Source organism: Xiphophorus maculatus, chromosome 13 (genome assembly GCF_002775205.1).
Source record: "Xiphophorus maculatus strain JP 163 A chromosome 13, X_maculatus-5.0-male, whole genome shotgun sequence".
Lineage (NCBI taxonomy): Eukaryota > Metazoa > Chordata > Actinopteri > Cyprinodontiformes > Poeciliidae > Xiphophorus > Xiphophorus maculatus.
In genome coordinates, this window is record NC_036455.1 from 10,307,907 (window position 1) to 10,326,311 (window position 18,405).

The window sequence follows — 18,405 nt, forward strand, 5'->3', positions numbered from 1 at the left end:
TTAACAGAAAAATATGGAAAATGTTAAAACAGATGAAGTCAAAAGAGGAAATTCAGTTGGAAATATCAACATGTGTCTGGCTTCTTACCTAGGATTTTATTTTAAATTTATTCATTTTACCTTTAAATTTTGCCAGTTCACTTTCAGGCCCTCACTAAATTGAGGCTGAATTAGCAAAAAAGCAAAAAGAGAATCTCTGATATTAAATACTGGACAGTATTTTGTTTTCAAACTAAAATATGTTTTAAAGATTTTACTCCAAATGAAGGTGGACCGAAAGTTAAATGAATAAAAAAGACACAAACATAAACACTGCTACTGTTTTGCTAATCAATCACTGTAATTAATGTTCCTTAACAGGACGTCTTGAGATGATCTCTGTGACCCGGCCAATCAGATGGACCAGTAATAACCAGACTAAAGATCCGAGACCTGCTGGGAATAAAATTATACTCTGTGGTCATGGATTGTTTAAAGGCTCAAACCTTAAGTTTGCATCATATTAGGGTAAGAATTTAGCTGCTTCAGTAATCAATAATGATCTGATCTGGACAGAGAGTAAAGTGGAATCTAGTGGTGTAGTACTGCATGTGGTGCGCTGCGTGTGAACGCTCCATTTACCGGTGCAGAGTTGTCCTTGTTCTCTCGGGAACGAACCATCCTGCCCAGAACTTCCACTCCATCTGTGGTGATGTTTCCTGCTGCGTTGATGAACTTCTCTGCCACCATTTTGCAGTCGATGAACACTTTGGCACTCGTCTTGCTGATTGCAATGTGCAGCTGCATTAAACCAGAAATAAACCAGAACTTCATAAAGACTTAGAAGAAACCTTGAAGCACCTAACATATACTGCTATAGGATCTGAACTTTATGCCACTATTATTAATCATAGTAGTTACTACAAATAAGATGCTGATCAAATGTAACATTAGGAAAACCGATAAGCCGAAGAGAACGGGTAGCTGTTTAAATAGCAGGAGAAGAGCTCCCTCTACTTGTGTACAGCTGTAAATGAATCCAGTTTCTTGGACAATTTTCCAGCAGATAATGCAGGTACATCTATGCAACACCCATAGCATGAAATAAAAGTTACAAATGTGGGGGAAATAGTTATTTGTAAATAAAACTGAATGCATTTACCAGAACCTGGACTGAAATCTGGGCTTCAAAATAGTCTCAGTGCATGGCTTTGAAAAAATTCTACCTACATAAATGAATAATTTTTTATTTTATATACTAAAAATTGAATAAATAGAGAAAAACAGATGGACAGATACCAAGAGGTGAATTAGATGTGCTAATGATAACATATTATTTAAAATTAGATCATTTATATAGTCTCTACTTCTTCCTGATTTTTCATCCCAGAGTCTGGTGATTGGTAAATATTGGCTATCAGCCATAAAAGCAATATTGCTATCAGATATTAGCCCAAATTATCACTTTAGTGACTTCCTACCTTTTACAGATGTGATAACTGTAGGAAGATCACTCAGTTTTGCTGACCATATGCAGACTGTCATAGCTTACTTGGTGCAATGTTAACAAACTTCTTTTTATAAACTACAGATGCTGGTATTGTTCTCAGCAACATAGTTGTTTGTGTGTTGAACTGAGAAGTCCCTCTGTTTCAGAAATGTGACACCTTGACAACCTGGGGTGAGATATTCTGTTTAATTGGTGTCAAACACATAATAGCAGCTTCACGTTCAGATTCCAGGAAAAGAAATCAAAGTGAGGCAATGAGATTAAAATGAAAAATACAGATGAAGAAGCCAAGATATGCAAAACTATTTCATGGGTTCACATTACCTGTGTTCATTTAAAATTGTTAAACATTGAATTAAACTGTTTTGATACAGATCAGCAGTCAGGGACATTTTATAGTTCATGTGTGTCTAACTATGACATAGTTTTCTTAAAACAGGAACCTAAACATATCATCCTTCCAGTTATTTTTTATTTTGATTATTTTGATCTCATGTTCCTAAAATAACTCATATCATGATCAAAAAAGATATCCTTTTGTTTAATTTTATTATAAAATCTCACCATGTCAGTTCATACTTAGCATTATTTTGCAGACATCTGTAAACTATAGAACATTCCCTCTGAGAAATTAAAATAAATGAAAGACAGCTACATTTAAAGTGGCTGGGATTGAAGCCAGATCTCTTACATCTGAAGCCAAACTTCAGCACAGGAAAAAGACAGACTGCTCACTCTGGAGCCAGAATAGGCAACAATCTCAAGCACAGACTCAAGGAGTAATACTATCTTAGGGTGTTGTTTATGAGTTAAAGTGGGAGGGAGTGCGGGATGAATAGTCTGATTGGGGTCTCATCTGTAGTAATGGGATAAAAAGGAAGGTCTCAAGTTACAAGCTCAGCAACATAAAAGAGACATGAATCATGTCCAAAAGAAAATCTGTTAGAAGCAGAAAGACTTGAGACTGGGAAGGAGGTTCACGTTACAGCAGAAAAAACACACCCCGAAATGTACAGTCAGAGCTACAGAGGAAAGATTTACAACAACGTATATTCACGTCTTAACAGTGAAAGTTTAGATCTAAATAAAAAAAAAAATCCTTTTACAGAGAAGAATAAGTTTCAATCTGTAGATATGTAAAGCTGGTTGATGAATACCCCAAAGACTCAGAGAGGTAATTAAAGGTAAAGGTTATTCTTCAAAGTATTCACACTGGGAGCAAAATGCACACATTGCTGTCACGAGTTTTGTTTGTCAAAAAACTTTTAAAATGTTCTTCTGCCCCACAATTAGAGATCACTTTGTTTATCACACCGAATCCGAGGCAAACTTATTGAGGTTTATGAAGGAGCTTCGGAATCCTGCAGGGTCATAAAGCTGAAAAGTACCTTCTGATTTTAGCTGAAGCTTTAAGCGACTTTGAAGTTCTTAGTGACATTTGGAGGATAACAAACAACTGTAATCCCTTATTTTGCTTTTTCTTTATTTTAAATGAAATGTATCCTTTCTACTACTTTTTACATAAGGCAGGGAAAAGACAACAATTTTGCTGAATAGCCTCAGTTGTGCCAGCTATTTTTCGTGCAACCTGTCAGAATAGGACGTTTTCAGCTGAAGTGCAGAGAAGTGCTGTAAAAATACTAATATTATTATTTTGCAGCACTAAAGGGTCATCAAAATCAGGCAAAAAACTGTTCCTGATTCTGATTGGCTGGAAGATAGCAATTATTACCCTCTCAAAATCTCGACTCTTTACCATCTCCAAAAGAAGCGGTTACTAGGCAACACCGTTTGGTTTCTACAAGGGAAGGAAGCGCAATAATTGAAAAAAAAGATACCACCCCATATATTCAGCATTTCAAACAAACAGGCCCATTAGACAAACACTTGCCAGCAGGATAAAGTTGTAGCTCTAATATACAACAAGAAAAAAGCTGAGGATGCAGAAGTTAGAACATTTTTTCCAGCAACCTTTCAGCTGGTAATATGTGCAATATCAATTGACGGTGATAAAATGAAGCTTCTGCTTGAAACCTAACCACGCAGCACTTTCCTGCAGTTCTGTGGAGGAGTGCTGAGCTATTTTGTGCTTTATAAGGTCACTGCTGCCAAACAATTGACAAAATGTGTCTTACATCCAAGACTTATTGCTATTTTTATTAAACTGACTCAGAGTTACTATGTGGGGGAAAAAACTTGTTTTTTGTTCAGGAACTGGTTGGCATTTCTTTTTCCAAACTTGGCCACAGTTCTAAAAATCTAAGAATAGCTTGACTTAAAACGTAAAACTATGCTCCAACCCTGCTCAATTCCATCTTATGTACCCGTGACTGTGTGTGTACACTAGTAAATCCATACTTGTATGCACATGCAGGAAGTGCAGAAGTTTCTGAGACTTGAGTTAAATCCTACTGAGACTGTGGAGTGTGAAAGACTACCACCTTATCTGAGGATACAGCTTGCGGAAAAACATCTCCACACTCAATATATCCTCAAATGTCACCTTTTCAGCAAATAAGACTGTTTAGAAAAAGGCAGGTAAAGTACAACTGAAGGAGCCCATAAAACCTTCAAGGTGGGTTAAAAGGACACGTCAAGCAATTTTACTGATTATCACATTAGTTATCTACTTTAATCCCTAACCGAATGACCCAATACAGACGTCGGCTTGACTTATCAGGAAGGCAGTGGAGGTTCTGGTCCTCCTGGATTATAAAATCAACTCTGACTCACTCAGACTCGTGCGCGCACACACACATGCACACGCCGACGAAGCAGAACAAAAGGTGAAAAGGTAAGCAGGGTAAGCTCTGCTGACAGCAAGCAGACAGAAGTGACTGCAGATCAGTGAGAGAGTCACTCTGATGATAACACAACGCGACGGTGAGCAGGTTCAGACTCGGGGCGTGACTCAACTGAAGTCAGCCTGTTGGGATACCAGCCACTGTAACGCTGCTCAGAAAGACTGGGGTAAAAATAGAACAAGGCAGGAGCGAGAAACGGCAAGAAAACGAAGCTGAACTGTGCAAATCAATAAGATGATAAACCAGACAGTTGGACTGAAAAAAAAAACAGAAATAAGATGGTGATACAGCTGTCAACCAATCAGTCACTGCAGGCTAGTGAATTACCTTGAGATGGACCTGTCTGTCTGTCATGGCCAATAAGTAGTTTGAAGCCACTTTATTTTGTACTTAACATCTGGCAAGTGTTTCTTTCTGGTATTCACTGAACTACATGTAGTAAAGTTAGTCCTCCAATGCAGGGGGACGTTTTGTTGGCTCTGAAGCATCAATTTACTTCTTGCTTTTGCAGAAATTTTCACTATGACTCAGCATCATAGTCTGCATTCTCTTTGCCAAGTCAGGCTTTCATAGGTGACTTACCCTGCAGGTAAAAAATGTAAACGCTACATTTTGTATGCATCAGAACATCCTGATCAAGATATGTGAAGGTCAGTGTAAAGGAAATCAGGTACAAAACAAACGCACAATGGCATTCTGACCTTGTGAAAGCTTCCGAAGAAGAGTTTTTTAATTTCTGGATCTTCAAATGTGACAGTCTGAAAATCTCCCCTGAAGTCGTTGTTGAAGAATGTCAGAGTTTTTCCTCCATCTGCAGGGAAATACACAAACGTGTTTAATAGAACGCAAAAAAACAAACAAAAAAAAAAACACATACCGGTACATTAAAACGTATGTTTGTTATGTTATAGCCAAGCATTTGTGAAAATGTTAAACTTCTTGTCTGCCGCTTTCACCCAGAAAATTGAGGAGAGGTATAGGCCACATGTACATGCAGCCAGCACTGAATTATAGCTAAAATAATAAAACAATAATGCAAGTCTCATTTTGTTAAACAGACAGCATTTTTCTCTGTATTGACTCTTCCATGCGTAATAGTATCCACTAAAATCGTTTGTCTTATTTAATTGCACAGATATTGAGCCAGTTGTACCCCTGGTTCTCACTATTGTGACATTCAAGTCAATATAACAGATCTAAATCGAATTCACACCTCTCCACCTTGGTGCTGGGAGTTGCCATGCAACAGTTAGCTTTCTACAAGTGTGATGCTTGTTAGGGTGAAAAAGTTCTTGTGCTGATTAGTAAGGCTCTTATGGTTGTATCACATTTTCTATTAACAGAAACGTTTGTATTAAATGAATGGCACTTTGTGAAGATTTAAACGTGAAGTTGTTTTCCGTACTGTCCAGGATGACTCCTGTAAGTGGATCGTTGTTCTTATTGAGGATCTCCCAGATAGCAAAGGGCTCCTCCGGCGTGTCAGGCAGCACTCTGAACAGCAGGGTGATGGTGTAGTCAGAGGGAAGCCCCTCAGGATGGATAAACCTGCGAGTCAGAACAACAGATGCAACTGAGACATTGTAGGAGATTATCTTGAGGTTCTGTTGACTAAAACATCTAAGTTGTGCTTTGCTTTCCAAAAGGTCATCAGCTCTCACGTCAACAAACGTTATATGTCATCCTATCTGTGTAACTTATCAAGTTGTCATACCTGGTTGGCTGGGCCATCAGAGCGTTGCTGTGCAGGTGGAAACAGGGAAAGGCATTGAAGGTGCCAGGTACCATGGAAACACCAGAGATGCTGTTGTACTTATTTTCAACAAGTCCAAACAGCTCCATCATACGGAATCCTGCAGACAGGTGGTGAGAATGAGAGCTTGTTAACATCAAAGGAAATTAGGTCAGGGGACTGCAGAAGATTCAAGAATATTTATCTCAGCCCGCTTAGCACACTTTAAAAGATAGATACAGTTATAAACCAAGTGTTAACCTTTATTATGTCTGCTGCAGATCATCTGCTCATCGATCTCATAAATTACTAAGTCCTTCTCTCTCCAACCAACTAGCTGCTTATTCTCCTGCACTAAAGCGCAAATGAACCGATTTGATTTTCTTCTCTCTCTCCTTCCTAGCAGCTCCGTATTCACCACCTTTTGTCCAGTTTACCCGTTATCACTCATCTGTACACGTTCAAACCATCTTAGATTTACCTCTAATTGCTATACTCACTTCTATTTCTGCTTGATCTGTTTGATCCAATCCAATAAAAAAGGCTATCATTTCCAGCTCATCTTGAAAACTTCTTTAACTATTGCAGTTTCTGTATGACATTTGTTTCCATCCATTCTTCAAGTACTTCCACTTCTCCAGCTTCAGTACCTCTCCACTCCTTGCAACTGTCCTGTTTCACCTCTCTTAATAAAAACATAACTTGTCCTGCTTCTGTTTACTCAGATTTCTCTTCTCCCCAGAGCATACCTCCATCTCTCCAGAGTTTGTTATCTGCTCCCTACTCTTGCGAAGAGTCATGAAGTTGTCTTCAAACATCGTGATCTATAAGGACTCCTGCCTGACTTCATCTGTAAACCTGTCTGTCACTGCTGCAAACAAAAAAGGGCTAAGCACTGATCCTTTACACTCTGGCAGCTATCCGTCTGTTACAAATCATTCCTGACATTTATCTTCATTTACTCTACAGATAATTAAACTTGTCCACTTTCAATTCTTCAACTTGCCTCTTAACAGTCCCATTTTCTTCTCAGTAGTTTGCATGTGTATAAAGTCTTTTCTTTTCCTGACTTTCATTCCTTTTCTATCTACAGTGGTATTCTACCATTCCAGATGTCTTTTCACCAGCTACCTATTCTCACTGCAGATCACAATGTTGCCTGTAAACCTCCTAATCTATAAGTACTCCCGCCTGACCATCCCTCCATTATCTTTCACTTAATCTGGGATTGGGTTGTGGAAGTAGCACTTTAAACAGGGGGACCCAAACTTCCCTCTCTCCAGGACAATTCCAAGGCTTTCCCAGGACATTTGAAAGAAAAAGTCCAGCATATCCTGGGTCTTCCTCTGGGTTTCCTCCTGGTGGAACATGCCCAGAACATCTCACTAGAGAGGAATCCTACCCATATGCCATACCCAAAACCTCATCTGGTTTTTCAGTTGACGTTCTCTAAACCACCCTTGCGTATGTCTCTGCCACATTTGACTCATTCAGTAACCCAGTTCTTTCCTCGGTAAATTGTTCTCTAAATTTAAGAAAACAGTGCAAGTCTTTTCTGTCTCTACACTTCTCCATAAAGCCTTTCAAAACACACATCACATCCTTCCTGCTCTTCTTCTGCTTAGCACCAGTCTCACTTAGAAGTGAGAGATCATCACCTCACTTCTAAGAGTAGCTTCAACAACTCTTTCCCATAGCTTCATGAAATGACTCAGTTGCATTATTTCTCAGTGGTTATTTAGTACCACAGACAAGACAATTTCACATGCTGAGATGTAAAAATAATAATTTGGAAAAAAAGACTTAAAATGGGGACCCCAAGCTCTAAATAAGTTAGTTTTTTAATAGTCGTTAGTAAATTTTCGCACAATCAATCAGAAATTCACTTGTCTTTTAGTACACTGTAAGCAGTTATACTTACACATGTAACTTGTTGGGATAAAGAGGCATTCTTTAACATTTACCTGGGGTTGTGCTGCCACTCATTGGTATTGATGGACAAGCTGTTAAATACAAAAACAAAACCAAAAAAAACAGTCAGGATAGTAGAGAAGAAATGTCACATGCTGTTTACCTAAAGGAAGTTGCACTCTAGCTAAAACGTACTCGCAGTAGCGGCCTCGCACACAAAGGTCACCAGCTTCTCTTCAATCCTCTGAAAGGCGTCCAGGTCGTCCACGAAGAAGACGTGCCTGTCGCTCGGTTTACTGGCGATGCTCACCAACTCTCCATAGTCGGCATCAGCGAAGCCGATAGCGAACACAATGTAACCTTTACAAGGAGGTGGACAAGAAAAACAAACGCTTTGTCTTCAGTACGGGATTCAGTAACTGGAATTTATAGAAGTTGACCTTTTATAAACAACGATTAAACCGTGTAGCAACACGGTAAGCTTATAAATAAAAATGGAATGATAAACTATTATTCCAAAAACTAAATGTCTAGGGTATTTTCTAGACATTTCCTGGTCACAACATGATAGTGTAGGTTAAAAGATGTATTGTTGTACTAAAATCAAAGCAATAGAAATATTGATTATTAAACAAAATCTCAGTTCCACATTTGCTTGTTGGAAGCTGTTGTAAGTCCTGGAAAAGGTGTTTGCACACAAAAAAGTGTAAGAATACAATATTAAATGTATGTGTTGGACTACAGGTTACAGACAGGCTCCTAACACTCCATTCAAAACAAAATAAAACCAAACAAACCAGAGTTTTAGCTTCATATATAGCCATTAAAACAAGAGAAATCATTTCTGACCTGACATCTGCATCTCTTTGGAAACTTTATTGACGTCATCCTGGGATCGGCCATCAGTCAGAACTACAAGGACGTTAGGGATTCCTCTCCTGGCTCCTCCCTCAGCGGTAAAGATGTTTTCCTTCACATGCTGGATGGCTCGACCTGATTGAAAAGATGAAACCGTCAATTATTTCCAACAATTAAATCAGAGAGTGGCCACCGATCTGCATAAAATGCTGAAAATCTGAATTTTTCATATTTTTTCTTTACTTTCCTTACATGAGAGAACTTAAAAGTTTGAGAAAAAGCACAAATAATTAGTGTACCTTTTTTTAGTGGGAGAAAAACGATCTCAAATCACACAGTGTGTTTGGGTCTAAAAAGTCAATAGGAGAGCTGCTTGTGCGCAGAAAACAGGCTTTGATTCATTCTTCCCTGCAGGTTTATTCGCATTGTCGCTAAAACAATTTGTGCACTACAAAGCAATGTTACATCAGAAAACAAAATCTGCATTACAAATTTAAATAAACTGCATGAAGATTGCAGATTATGGATCAGTGCTGCTGAGCAAATTGCTGCCTTGAAGGGTTCATCTTCCTGCCAGAAGTCAGATCGACCCTCCACACATGCCAATATTGCCCCGAGAGTTTAGGATTTTAATTTGGCGCCAGTTAAATTGCTATGTCTCAGATGTGTGTGGCAGTAACCTTTGAAGTTCGTGCTGCTGCACAATTTCTGTGTTAGAAAAACATAAACCGTCAATGAGTCACCACTGAAGTTTACTTCGAAAATGAAGCCGTTATTGACAGCATGATTGTAGGTTTTTCCACTTAATAATTAGTCTCAAAATTGGAACTTTTACTGTGATGACAGGGGGTGATATGTGATGCATGACACATCGATACAAATAAAAATTAAAAGAGACGCATCAGAGGGAAGTAGTGCCGAGGGACCAGCTTATGTTGTCACATACAGAAGCACACAGCCTCTCAAGGTAACCTTAACAATGGCAACATCAGCAAAGCTCTCATGTGCAAAGTGTGTAGCCACAAAAATCTCACAGGGCTATTAATAAGCAAAACTTCAGATGCATCAATAATGAACTGAGTTCGGAAATGTGTGGAGCCTCATGGCAAATTTATGACTGGCGTGCAGACTTTTGCTCATCCACAACACCTGGATGGCATCCTCAGAAGCTGTTAAGGATGTGAATACAAATACTGCACGCACCAATACACTACGATCAAGAATGAATAAATCTGTGTGTGGACAGATGATTCAAATGTCCAGAACTTTGCATATTTAAATGAGGATATGTCAAGGTCTGGTACTCCCTCATCTATACTTTATTCCAAACTGATTGAAAATGTGCTCAAAAAGAATTTCATACATATGTGATAGGTTGTTTGTGCACATTATTGGTGATGTAACCATACAACATATTTCAGAGGGAAACCAATGCAAGTCTTTCAATATCAACCACTTGATGTCAAAAATTGACATAAAGTGAATTTTGAACATGAAAGTGTAGACATATTACATATAATTTATTTTTATGATGTAAAAAACTGTACAAAACAACCCTAAGTAGAATAAAAAAGTTTAAAGAAGTAACTTAAATTCATGATGAAACTATGTTGCATTTTATTTAAGCGTTTGCAATATACATATATTTAGATATTTCGGTATTACTTCTTAAAACGCTACATTTTTACTTATAATTGTCTCATTAATTCAGTTTGATACTTAATCAAATATAGGTAAATCTTTAGGCTTACTCGGTAGAATAATTATTCTCTTTAATATTTAAATTATTTAAATAAATTAAATGACACCAGAACATCAAACAAATTCAGCCATCATATGTTCTACATTTGGAATGCTTGCAAACTGGATGGGAGTTTGCAAGCATCCAGTTTTGCGTGTCACATAGCTGCCAAAGTTCCTGCCAACAATGCAGCGCCATGTCGGCTTGTATTTCTTGTCAAACTCTTTTTTAACATAGGCAGCGATATCCTTCTCTATGTTTCAGTCACTAGTTACACTGTGACTGAATGCATAATAACCCTCTAAACTGTTGCCTTCTGATTAAAAAAGTAAATAAATAAATAAGTGGAGCATTATAGTGTGACATTACCAGCAGGGGAATTCCTTTACGGCAGCAACGCTCTAACAAATCTGCTCGCTGCGATCTCATTTCTACTTTGTAAACACTGATTAAAGACCATTACTGTCTCTTCTCTCCCACAGGCTTTCTTGCATTACACACACACACACCTCTATGTAGTGTTAACACATTAAGAACAGGTTCATGTGCATGTTACAGATAACTGAAATCACATACATGTGCATGCCCCATAGTCAAGTGCTCAATATAAACCAAGATGTGAGGTATGAGCGTGTAGATAATAGTGATAGTTGTGTTTTATTTGCAGCAGTTGCAGAAGTTGAAGGCAGTCATTTTGTCTCTCAGCAGTCCACCTACTGTGTGTGCTTAGCCCTCACCTGTTTTAGTGTTTCCTCCTTTGTAGGAGATCTTGTTGATGGCATCAAGCAGACGCTCTTTGTCACCGTAGGAGTTCAGCTTGAACTCAGTCCGAGCGTCGTCACTGAACTGGGCGATGGCCACCTGCCGGGGCCGGGCATAATGTCAATCAAACTTCCAATAAGTTTCATCTCATATACATTGTTAGGGTTAAGTGATTTCTAATTGTAAAGATGTAAAGGTTGACATACCATGCTGTCAAAGGCGTCATAGCTTTAGTTTATTTAGACGACTTCATTTTTAATAGAAGTCAATCTCCGCAGAGAAACACGCTGGAAAAGCTTCAAATTTATAGCTGCAATATTGTGGAAATTTTTGAAGTTGGAAGTCTCTCTCTCTCTTTTCAAAAATTCACTAATAAAACTGCAGGGATTTAAGCTATATAATTCTAAAACTTATATGAAGTGTAGTGACACTAAAGTATTGTGGTTCCCCACAGAGCTGATGTGGTTGAAATGAGGTGTGTTTTATTTTCAAAGAATCAAAATAGGTACAAGATAAAATGCTTCAAATTATTGGAATAAATGCAAAGGGAAAACTTGTGTCCTCTAGATTTATTGGCACCTCTCTTAAAGATATATATATATACAATTATTAGTTGTAGTCATTTCTTAGGCTTTCAAAAGAAACATGTGCACTTTCTCTTGAATAATATATTTTCTTGCCTTTTACATTTTGAAAACTGGAAATGAAAAACAGGCCTCTAATAGTCATTATTTATGCTTCTAGTCAAAAAGCAGTTGTGGATTATTAACATCTGTCTAGACATTTTAACTATTTTAACTATTTTTATTTTAACATTTTAACTACAATGCTATAAAATGTTTTGATTTTGTTGAAAATTATTTTCTAAAAGTGGGACTTATAATTTATTAACAAAACTCAAAAGGTTGAATTTTTCTTAATTTTGAAAGGGGAAATCACAATAGTGCTATGAAATACGTATTTCCAAGGTTTTCTCACAACATGGAGGATGATGGGTCAAGAAATGTTGACCGCAGTGCAGCTTCAGAGTTTTGTTTTTTCAAAAAGGAACGTTAACAAATACATAATTAGTTGACCTTCATAGTCATCTGAATTTAACATGATGTCAGAGCAAAATAAAGCTTGTTGAGAAAAATTGCAATACTGTAGACAATTTAGGCATTCAAACAAAAGAATGATTTCATTCATTCATTTCTTAGTTTTAGTTTTGTTTTGTTCTTTGCCAATTTCCATAATTTACAATGATTATGAATCCTTTTAATTATCTACAGGTATTTTGCTTTGTTTTGTATAAGCCTTAAATAAGTCTGTATCCCTTTCCCTAGAGGAAAATAAATGTAACATATGCAATTTTGTGGGGGTCACACAGTCATTACTGACACAATAGGCTGCTGATGAAAATCCTCTTCATTAGTTTGCCTCTCCTGAAATTATAGTGATAAGCAACAATTGCTTAGGCAGGATGAGAAAATTGGGTGGAAGTTGTTTCCTGAGGAAAACCAGATTTTTAGATCTACTCGCTTATCAGCAATTTTACAATTGTTTGTTTCAAATGTCATGAACAAATTTTGGTATCTGTGGTTTACTTTTTTCCTTTTGCATTTTGCTGAAGGGGAATTTTCTCATTCGCAAATGATGTGCACATTGCATGTCTGATTAAGCATAAATGTTCCTATTTGTCCTTCTGTTGCAACATCTCTGCCCCTCGGATAAATACACAGGCAAAATTTATGAGACTAATTCTAATCTGTTTTCAAGCCTCTTTCTAATAATATGGAAGACTCAGAAGCTGAAAAGTGGATGGCATAAAACAGATACTCATATTAAAAATTCATCTGGCAAAATGTTTAGAAAAAAAAAATGCTTTGATAGACTATTACTAACTTTTTTTGTTTTATTAAGCATTTTTGTTTTAGAAAGATTTGGTCTTGTCTGGGTTACCTGTGTGCCATCTGGGCCTATCCGATCCAGAGCTCCGACGGTGCTGTACAGGAAACGGATAATCTTCAGGAAGTTGTCGTCACCGATACTCCAGGAACCATCAACTAAAAAGACCAGGTCTGCTTTGGCTGCCTTACAAACTGGGAATAAAAAAAGCAAAACATTCCTTTTATTGTAGTTGTAAAGATGAACCATTTTTGGTCGTAAATCTTCCCTCAAAGATCGTAAATCCTGATAATATGCGTCAGTGTTTTGTTCATGTTGGCAGAAAAAAAAGACTGCTTCATGTGTTTCTAGTAGTCACAGAATGTACTTCTAAGGATTGCTCAAATTGAATATTATAAACACATTAAAACGTTTTTATGTCCAATAACTTAACACAATAACTAATTTAAGCAAGTAATTCTTCAGCCTAAAGGCAGCTAATAGTAATACATTAAATTCAAACTCTTCTTAGGCTTTATTTAGTCTGGAAATCTGGTCATATAAATTCCCATTCCACTACTGATGAATAAATGCAAAGCATTTGTTGTCTTATATTAGTTGGCATACAGATGTTTTCCAACTTGCTCTTATTTCCCACCAAAGCTTTTTATTGGTGAATTCAATTAACTGCTCAACTCGTTCAGACGCCTGTATTTGTTTCTTGGCAGAATCTGCTCATGCCGATGCATTTTAGATGGGAACTAATTAATCTTTGCTTTATTCAGGTCAGGTCTGGTTCTGGTTCTGTTCCCCCTGGACAGTATCTCCCTTTTGTGAAAATTAATCAAGGCTCTTCAGGTTCAGGAAGGGTTTTATTCCGTTTCTGTTCTGCATTCAGAATTCGCTTTGAAGTAATTTAACAGGGTCAGAGTTAAGGCTCTTCTTTAGGTCAGCTATGTTCATCTGGGAGTGTTTAATAAATATGAATTATGAATGGCACTTTATTCATGCCAGATGTGTAGGTGTTATCAAGAACTAATATGGAAAATATTAAAATAAATTAATATTTCCATGAATTTTGTCGGACTTTCTTATGCAGCTTTCGAATGGACATCCACAATTTAAAAAGTTGGTATAAAATTATACACCTGATATTTTAAACCCTGCTGTTTTATATTTATAAAAAATGGGTTAGATATTAACAGCCACAACAGGTCAACATTTCTTATGGATTTGCTAGCGACTGCACTTCTGAGTCGCTAGCAGTTATTTGTTAAAACATCTAATTTGTACTAAGAAAAGCCTCAGATGAAATTTTCTTTATCACATGATAAATGTAAGAATGAAACGCAGGAAATTAGGACACATATATACTTTGATTCAAGATGGAAGTCTAAAACAAAAGCAAACATGTAGAAATACATGAATCAGGAAGCTTGAAAGGAAACTAATGGGACAAAGGAGTATAAAAACATTACAAGGGACGATTAATGGACCAAGTGGAACAACTGCTATCCCATTTTTGATACAAAAAACACAACCACATCCTACAAAAACACAAAAGTATGACTTGAATAAATTCTGATTTAATCAGACATGATGGAACTAAGTTTTGGTACAAGATAAAACAAGCTGCAATTGGCAGAACATTTATTCTAGCCCAGCTTTAGCCATCCTCTTCTTCTACTACTAAATTATAATTTTGCTAAGGCAAAAGCAATCAATATTTGCTAGGGAAGACATTTTAGATTAGAATCAGAAAAAAACATGAATCTGACTTTTTTTCAGAATGTGCAAGAAAAGGCTTTTTGAACAGAGAACCGAGCCTGTGGAATGAGGAAACCTTAAGTTTAAGGTGCAGTGAAAATGAGCTTTTCTTTAAACAAGCAGAAGACTAATTTATACAGAAAATAAATTGCTACCAGTGATTCATATTTTTCTGTCTGTATTTTTAATGGCATTACTTTTTGGTATTTGTACCATTTTTGTTAGAAGACACAATGATTTTTATTAGGGAATGAGGCTACGTAAGCTAAAGTTTTACGAGAGCGCAATCATGTCTGCTGCTGTGTGTTTTCTCACCTTATTTATATAAAACAGCTAATGGTACACTTGAGATGAAACTGATGATTCAGTGATGACAGATGTGAGGAATGTGAATTATATGTTTGACAAAATTAAAAGCAATAAAATGTAAAGACTTGCTTGGCCACATTCAAAGAATTATTTTCATCTTGAGTCTGCAGCTATCTGTTATGCAACTTCCATTTAAGAACCCTGAAATCGACAATAATTATTTCAGTTTTGAGCTCCATACTGTAAATGTTGGAGCTTGTCAGAAGTGTGTGTTTGTGTGCATGGGGTGTGTGTGTGCGTGGGCGTGCGTGTGTGTGTGTGTGTGGAGAGCCTCTCTGTTCAAAACATAAAGCATCAGTTCAGACCACTTCCACTTAAGCATACGTTTTACATTTTGATTGCTGTTGTCTGTAACAATCTGTGGGTGAGTACGTCCCCCACTGTGAGAGAAAAACAAAGTCACTTACAGCTCTCATGTCAAGATATATTAGTGAACAGAAAAGTGCTAAATTATCCATTACATACAGATTTTTAACTTGATTTATTTTTACCTGGTGTGTCTCTGAAAATAGTGTGTTGCACTTAAGCTCAAAGAAAAGATTTTCATTCAAAAATAACATTTTACTAAATTCAGCATTTACACGTGTGGTACAATCTAGAAATTATATCTCCATGTTTATTTTAGGATCCCCCATCAACATCCCTGAGTGAGGTGAACTCAGACTGTTGTTAAACTGCTTATAGTTAAAAAATGTTAATTTTTAAGTGGATTTAGCCTCAATATGACTTCATGAGGCTAAATATTATGTAGACTGTTTTTGAAAACATTTACAGTATCGCTAATACAAAATGTTGTTTTTCTGTTTCAACCCCATTCCCCAAAACAGCACCTAAAACCACGTTTAACTTGGATAAGACAACATTTTGGTTTAAAAAATGATTTTCAAAGACTTAAAACACAGAATGTACTCAAACTCTGATGGATTTTTTTTTCCTGGTTCTGCCTTTCCAAGTGTGTGAGCGTATTGTGAAAGAAATGTTTTCTCCAAGTCTAAACATGACATGGCAATTTTTTAAAACAGAACTTGTATGAATTGTCATTGACATACCCCTGGTCCACCCCAGTATTCACAACCTCCAGTTGAAATCCATAATCACTCGAGACCCCACACTTGCTAATGCATATTTTAATACTTTAAAAACCAAATATATTTTTCTATGCAATAATACACACATTGGAAACTGTCGGGGAGTACAGACAATCAGCGTCAAGGAAAATAAACAATGCTCCTGGATTGGCTGCTTTGCAAATGCCAACCAATAGAATGTCAAGTAGCACTGTGCCAAGATATTTTAGCTTCCCAATGTGCAGAGTCCAAATCCCTGTCCAAATCAACCTCGTTGCCAACTCATCTTCATCTTTGCTGACAAATTTACTGCATGAGGTTGTGTAATCCTTTTATTAGGCCATAGCTGCAACATCTGATGAGTACTTTAGCTAATTCTGTAGCACTGGCACTTGTGTGCAGGCATCTCCAGGTTGAAAATGATCAAAAAGGCTAAATGTACATATTCCACAGTACCAGATGCAAAGAAAGGCAAGGGTGGAGCTTTCTTTACTTCACTCGTTTCCTACAGGTTAGGGACCTGGAGATTTATTTAAAGCCTCATGTCACCATACATCTTAAAGACACAAAGCATACAGCGGTATGATGGGGATATAAAAACATAAAAACATCATTAAATAACTTAAATAAGATAATGCACATAAATACTTAATTTTCTCAAAATTAATCAAAAATACTTAATTAATTGAAGAAATAAACCATAATGGTGTTTTATGTGTATATGAAAACAACATTATGTTTTTATGTTTGGCACAGAGAAGAGCGCTTTGCATAGAGTTACATTCATCTCGCAGCATTTTTTGATGATGCTCGAATAAAAGGTATGATCACTAAAAATTATTTTTATAAATAAGGGTTCTTTCAAAACACATGTCCTCTTAAACAAAACAACAGCACAGAACTTCATATGTCAAGAACTCTGTCAAGTGGCAGTAGACATGTAGAACAAAATGAATGACAGGAAGCCTCACCTTCCTTAGCAGGAGGGATTGTGGGTGGTGGACTGGTGGTAGGGGGCTTGGCCGGTGCTAGTGTTGGGATCGGTACTGAGTAAAGAGAAACACACAAACAGAAATTTATGAAAACCTCCAATTATGACTCCATTCATCATATACTAACATGCCAAATGACATAGCAAATAGATCTCCCTACTACAAAAATGGACACGGATCAGTGAAACACAGTTACATACTTACTCATACAGAAAGTGTAAAATAACTACGTGCAAAGGTGTGATTTTGGCTGCTGTATAATTTGGTGCATTGATCACAGTGTGAGCTCCAGTCAAAATCCAAAGTCTATCGTCTCTGCTTTCAACCCCTTGACTTGGTTCAGTGTGTGTGTTCTCCTCCTAAAGATACCCCACATTCACACACTCGATGCTTTCAGAGCTGTTTAGGCAGTAAATCAGCTACCTGAGGCTGCGAATCACTTGTGATGGCAGGTAGGGAGCGTTCAGTAGCGGCTGCCTGCAGCGATGGGGATAGTCATTTGAGGAAATGCTCAGGCTTTCATTTGCGTCAAAACAAAGCCATAAATCATCCAGGAGGCTCACCGTAGAGCCGTAGTGTGTCTGGGAGCAGCCTAAAGCAAACAAATATCTGTTTTTTCAGGGAAAGAACTTTCTGTCTTGTTGCTTTTTTTATCTCACTACAGGTTATTTTCTTTACTCCTTCAGCCTCCTGTCTGGAAACAGACCATCTCTGACTTTCATTCTGTTTATTTTCAAATCCAGCCCTTCATCTGGCATTTCTTTGTCCTCATCTTGTGATGAATCAACCTTAGATGTTATGTGCATAAATACTTTGCAGTTCAGATTTCACAAACCATTAAGTGCAATAAAATCAATCATGCAGATGTCTAATTCTGCATACGTTATGTGAAATGTGTTACTGAATTTGCAAATGAGCGTTGTTTTATGAACGACTTGTTACCTGGGTTTTTGTAGAGTTACATGTAATGTTACATGTTATAGGATTTTGGAATTGTCTTTTATAAACAGATAGTGAAGTGATTAATTTAATCTTGAAAGTTTATCT

The 18,405-nt window shown here is 37.1% G+C and overlaps 1 protein-coding gene across 4 annotated transcripts in view; it reads right to left on the minus strand.

The window, feature by feature from the left end:
* Positions 1–18,405, minus strand: part of LOC102232109 (collagen alpha-1(XIV) chain-like) — a 139,722-nt gene that overhangs the window by 33,096 nt on the left and 88,221 nt on the right. For all 4 annotated transcript variants that reach the window (XM_023345509.1, XM_023345507.1, XM_023345506.1 and 1 more), the window contains 10 exons: positions 17,338–17,412; positions 13,239–13,378; positions 11,273–11,396; positions 8,786–8,929; positions 8,132–8,296; positions 7,990–8,028; positions 6,008–6,146; positions 5,699–5,841; positions 4,995–5,104; positions 622–780 (listed from right to left, as the gene is read on the minus strand). In XM_023345509.1, coding sequence (XP_023201277.1) covers positions 622–780; positions 4,995–5,104; positions 5,699–5,841; positions 6,008–6,146; positions 7,990–8,028; positions 8,132–8,296; positions 8,786–8,929; positions 11,273–11,396; positions 13,239–13,378; positions 17,338–17,412 — 1,238 coding nt within the window. The remainder of the gene's footprint in view (positions 1–621; positions 781–4,994; positions 5,105–5,698; positions 5,842–6,007; positions 6,147–7,989; positions 8,029–8,131; positions 8,297–8,785; positions 8,930–11,272; positions 11,397–13,238; positions 13,379–17,337; positions 17,413–18,405) is intronic.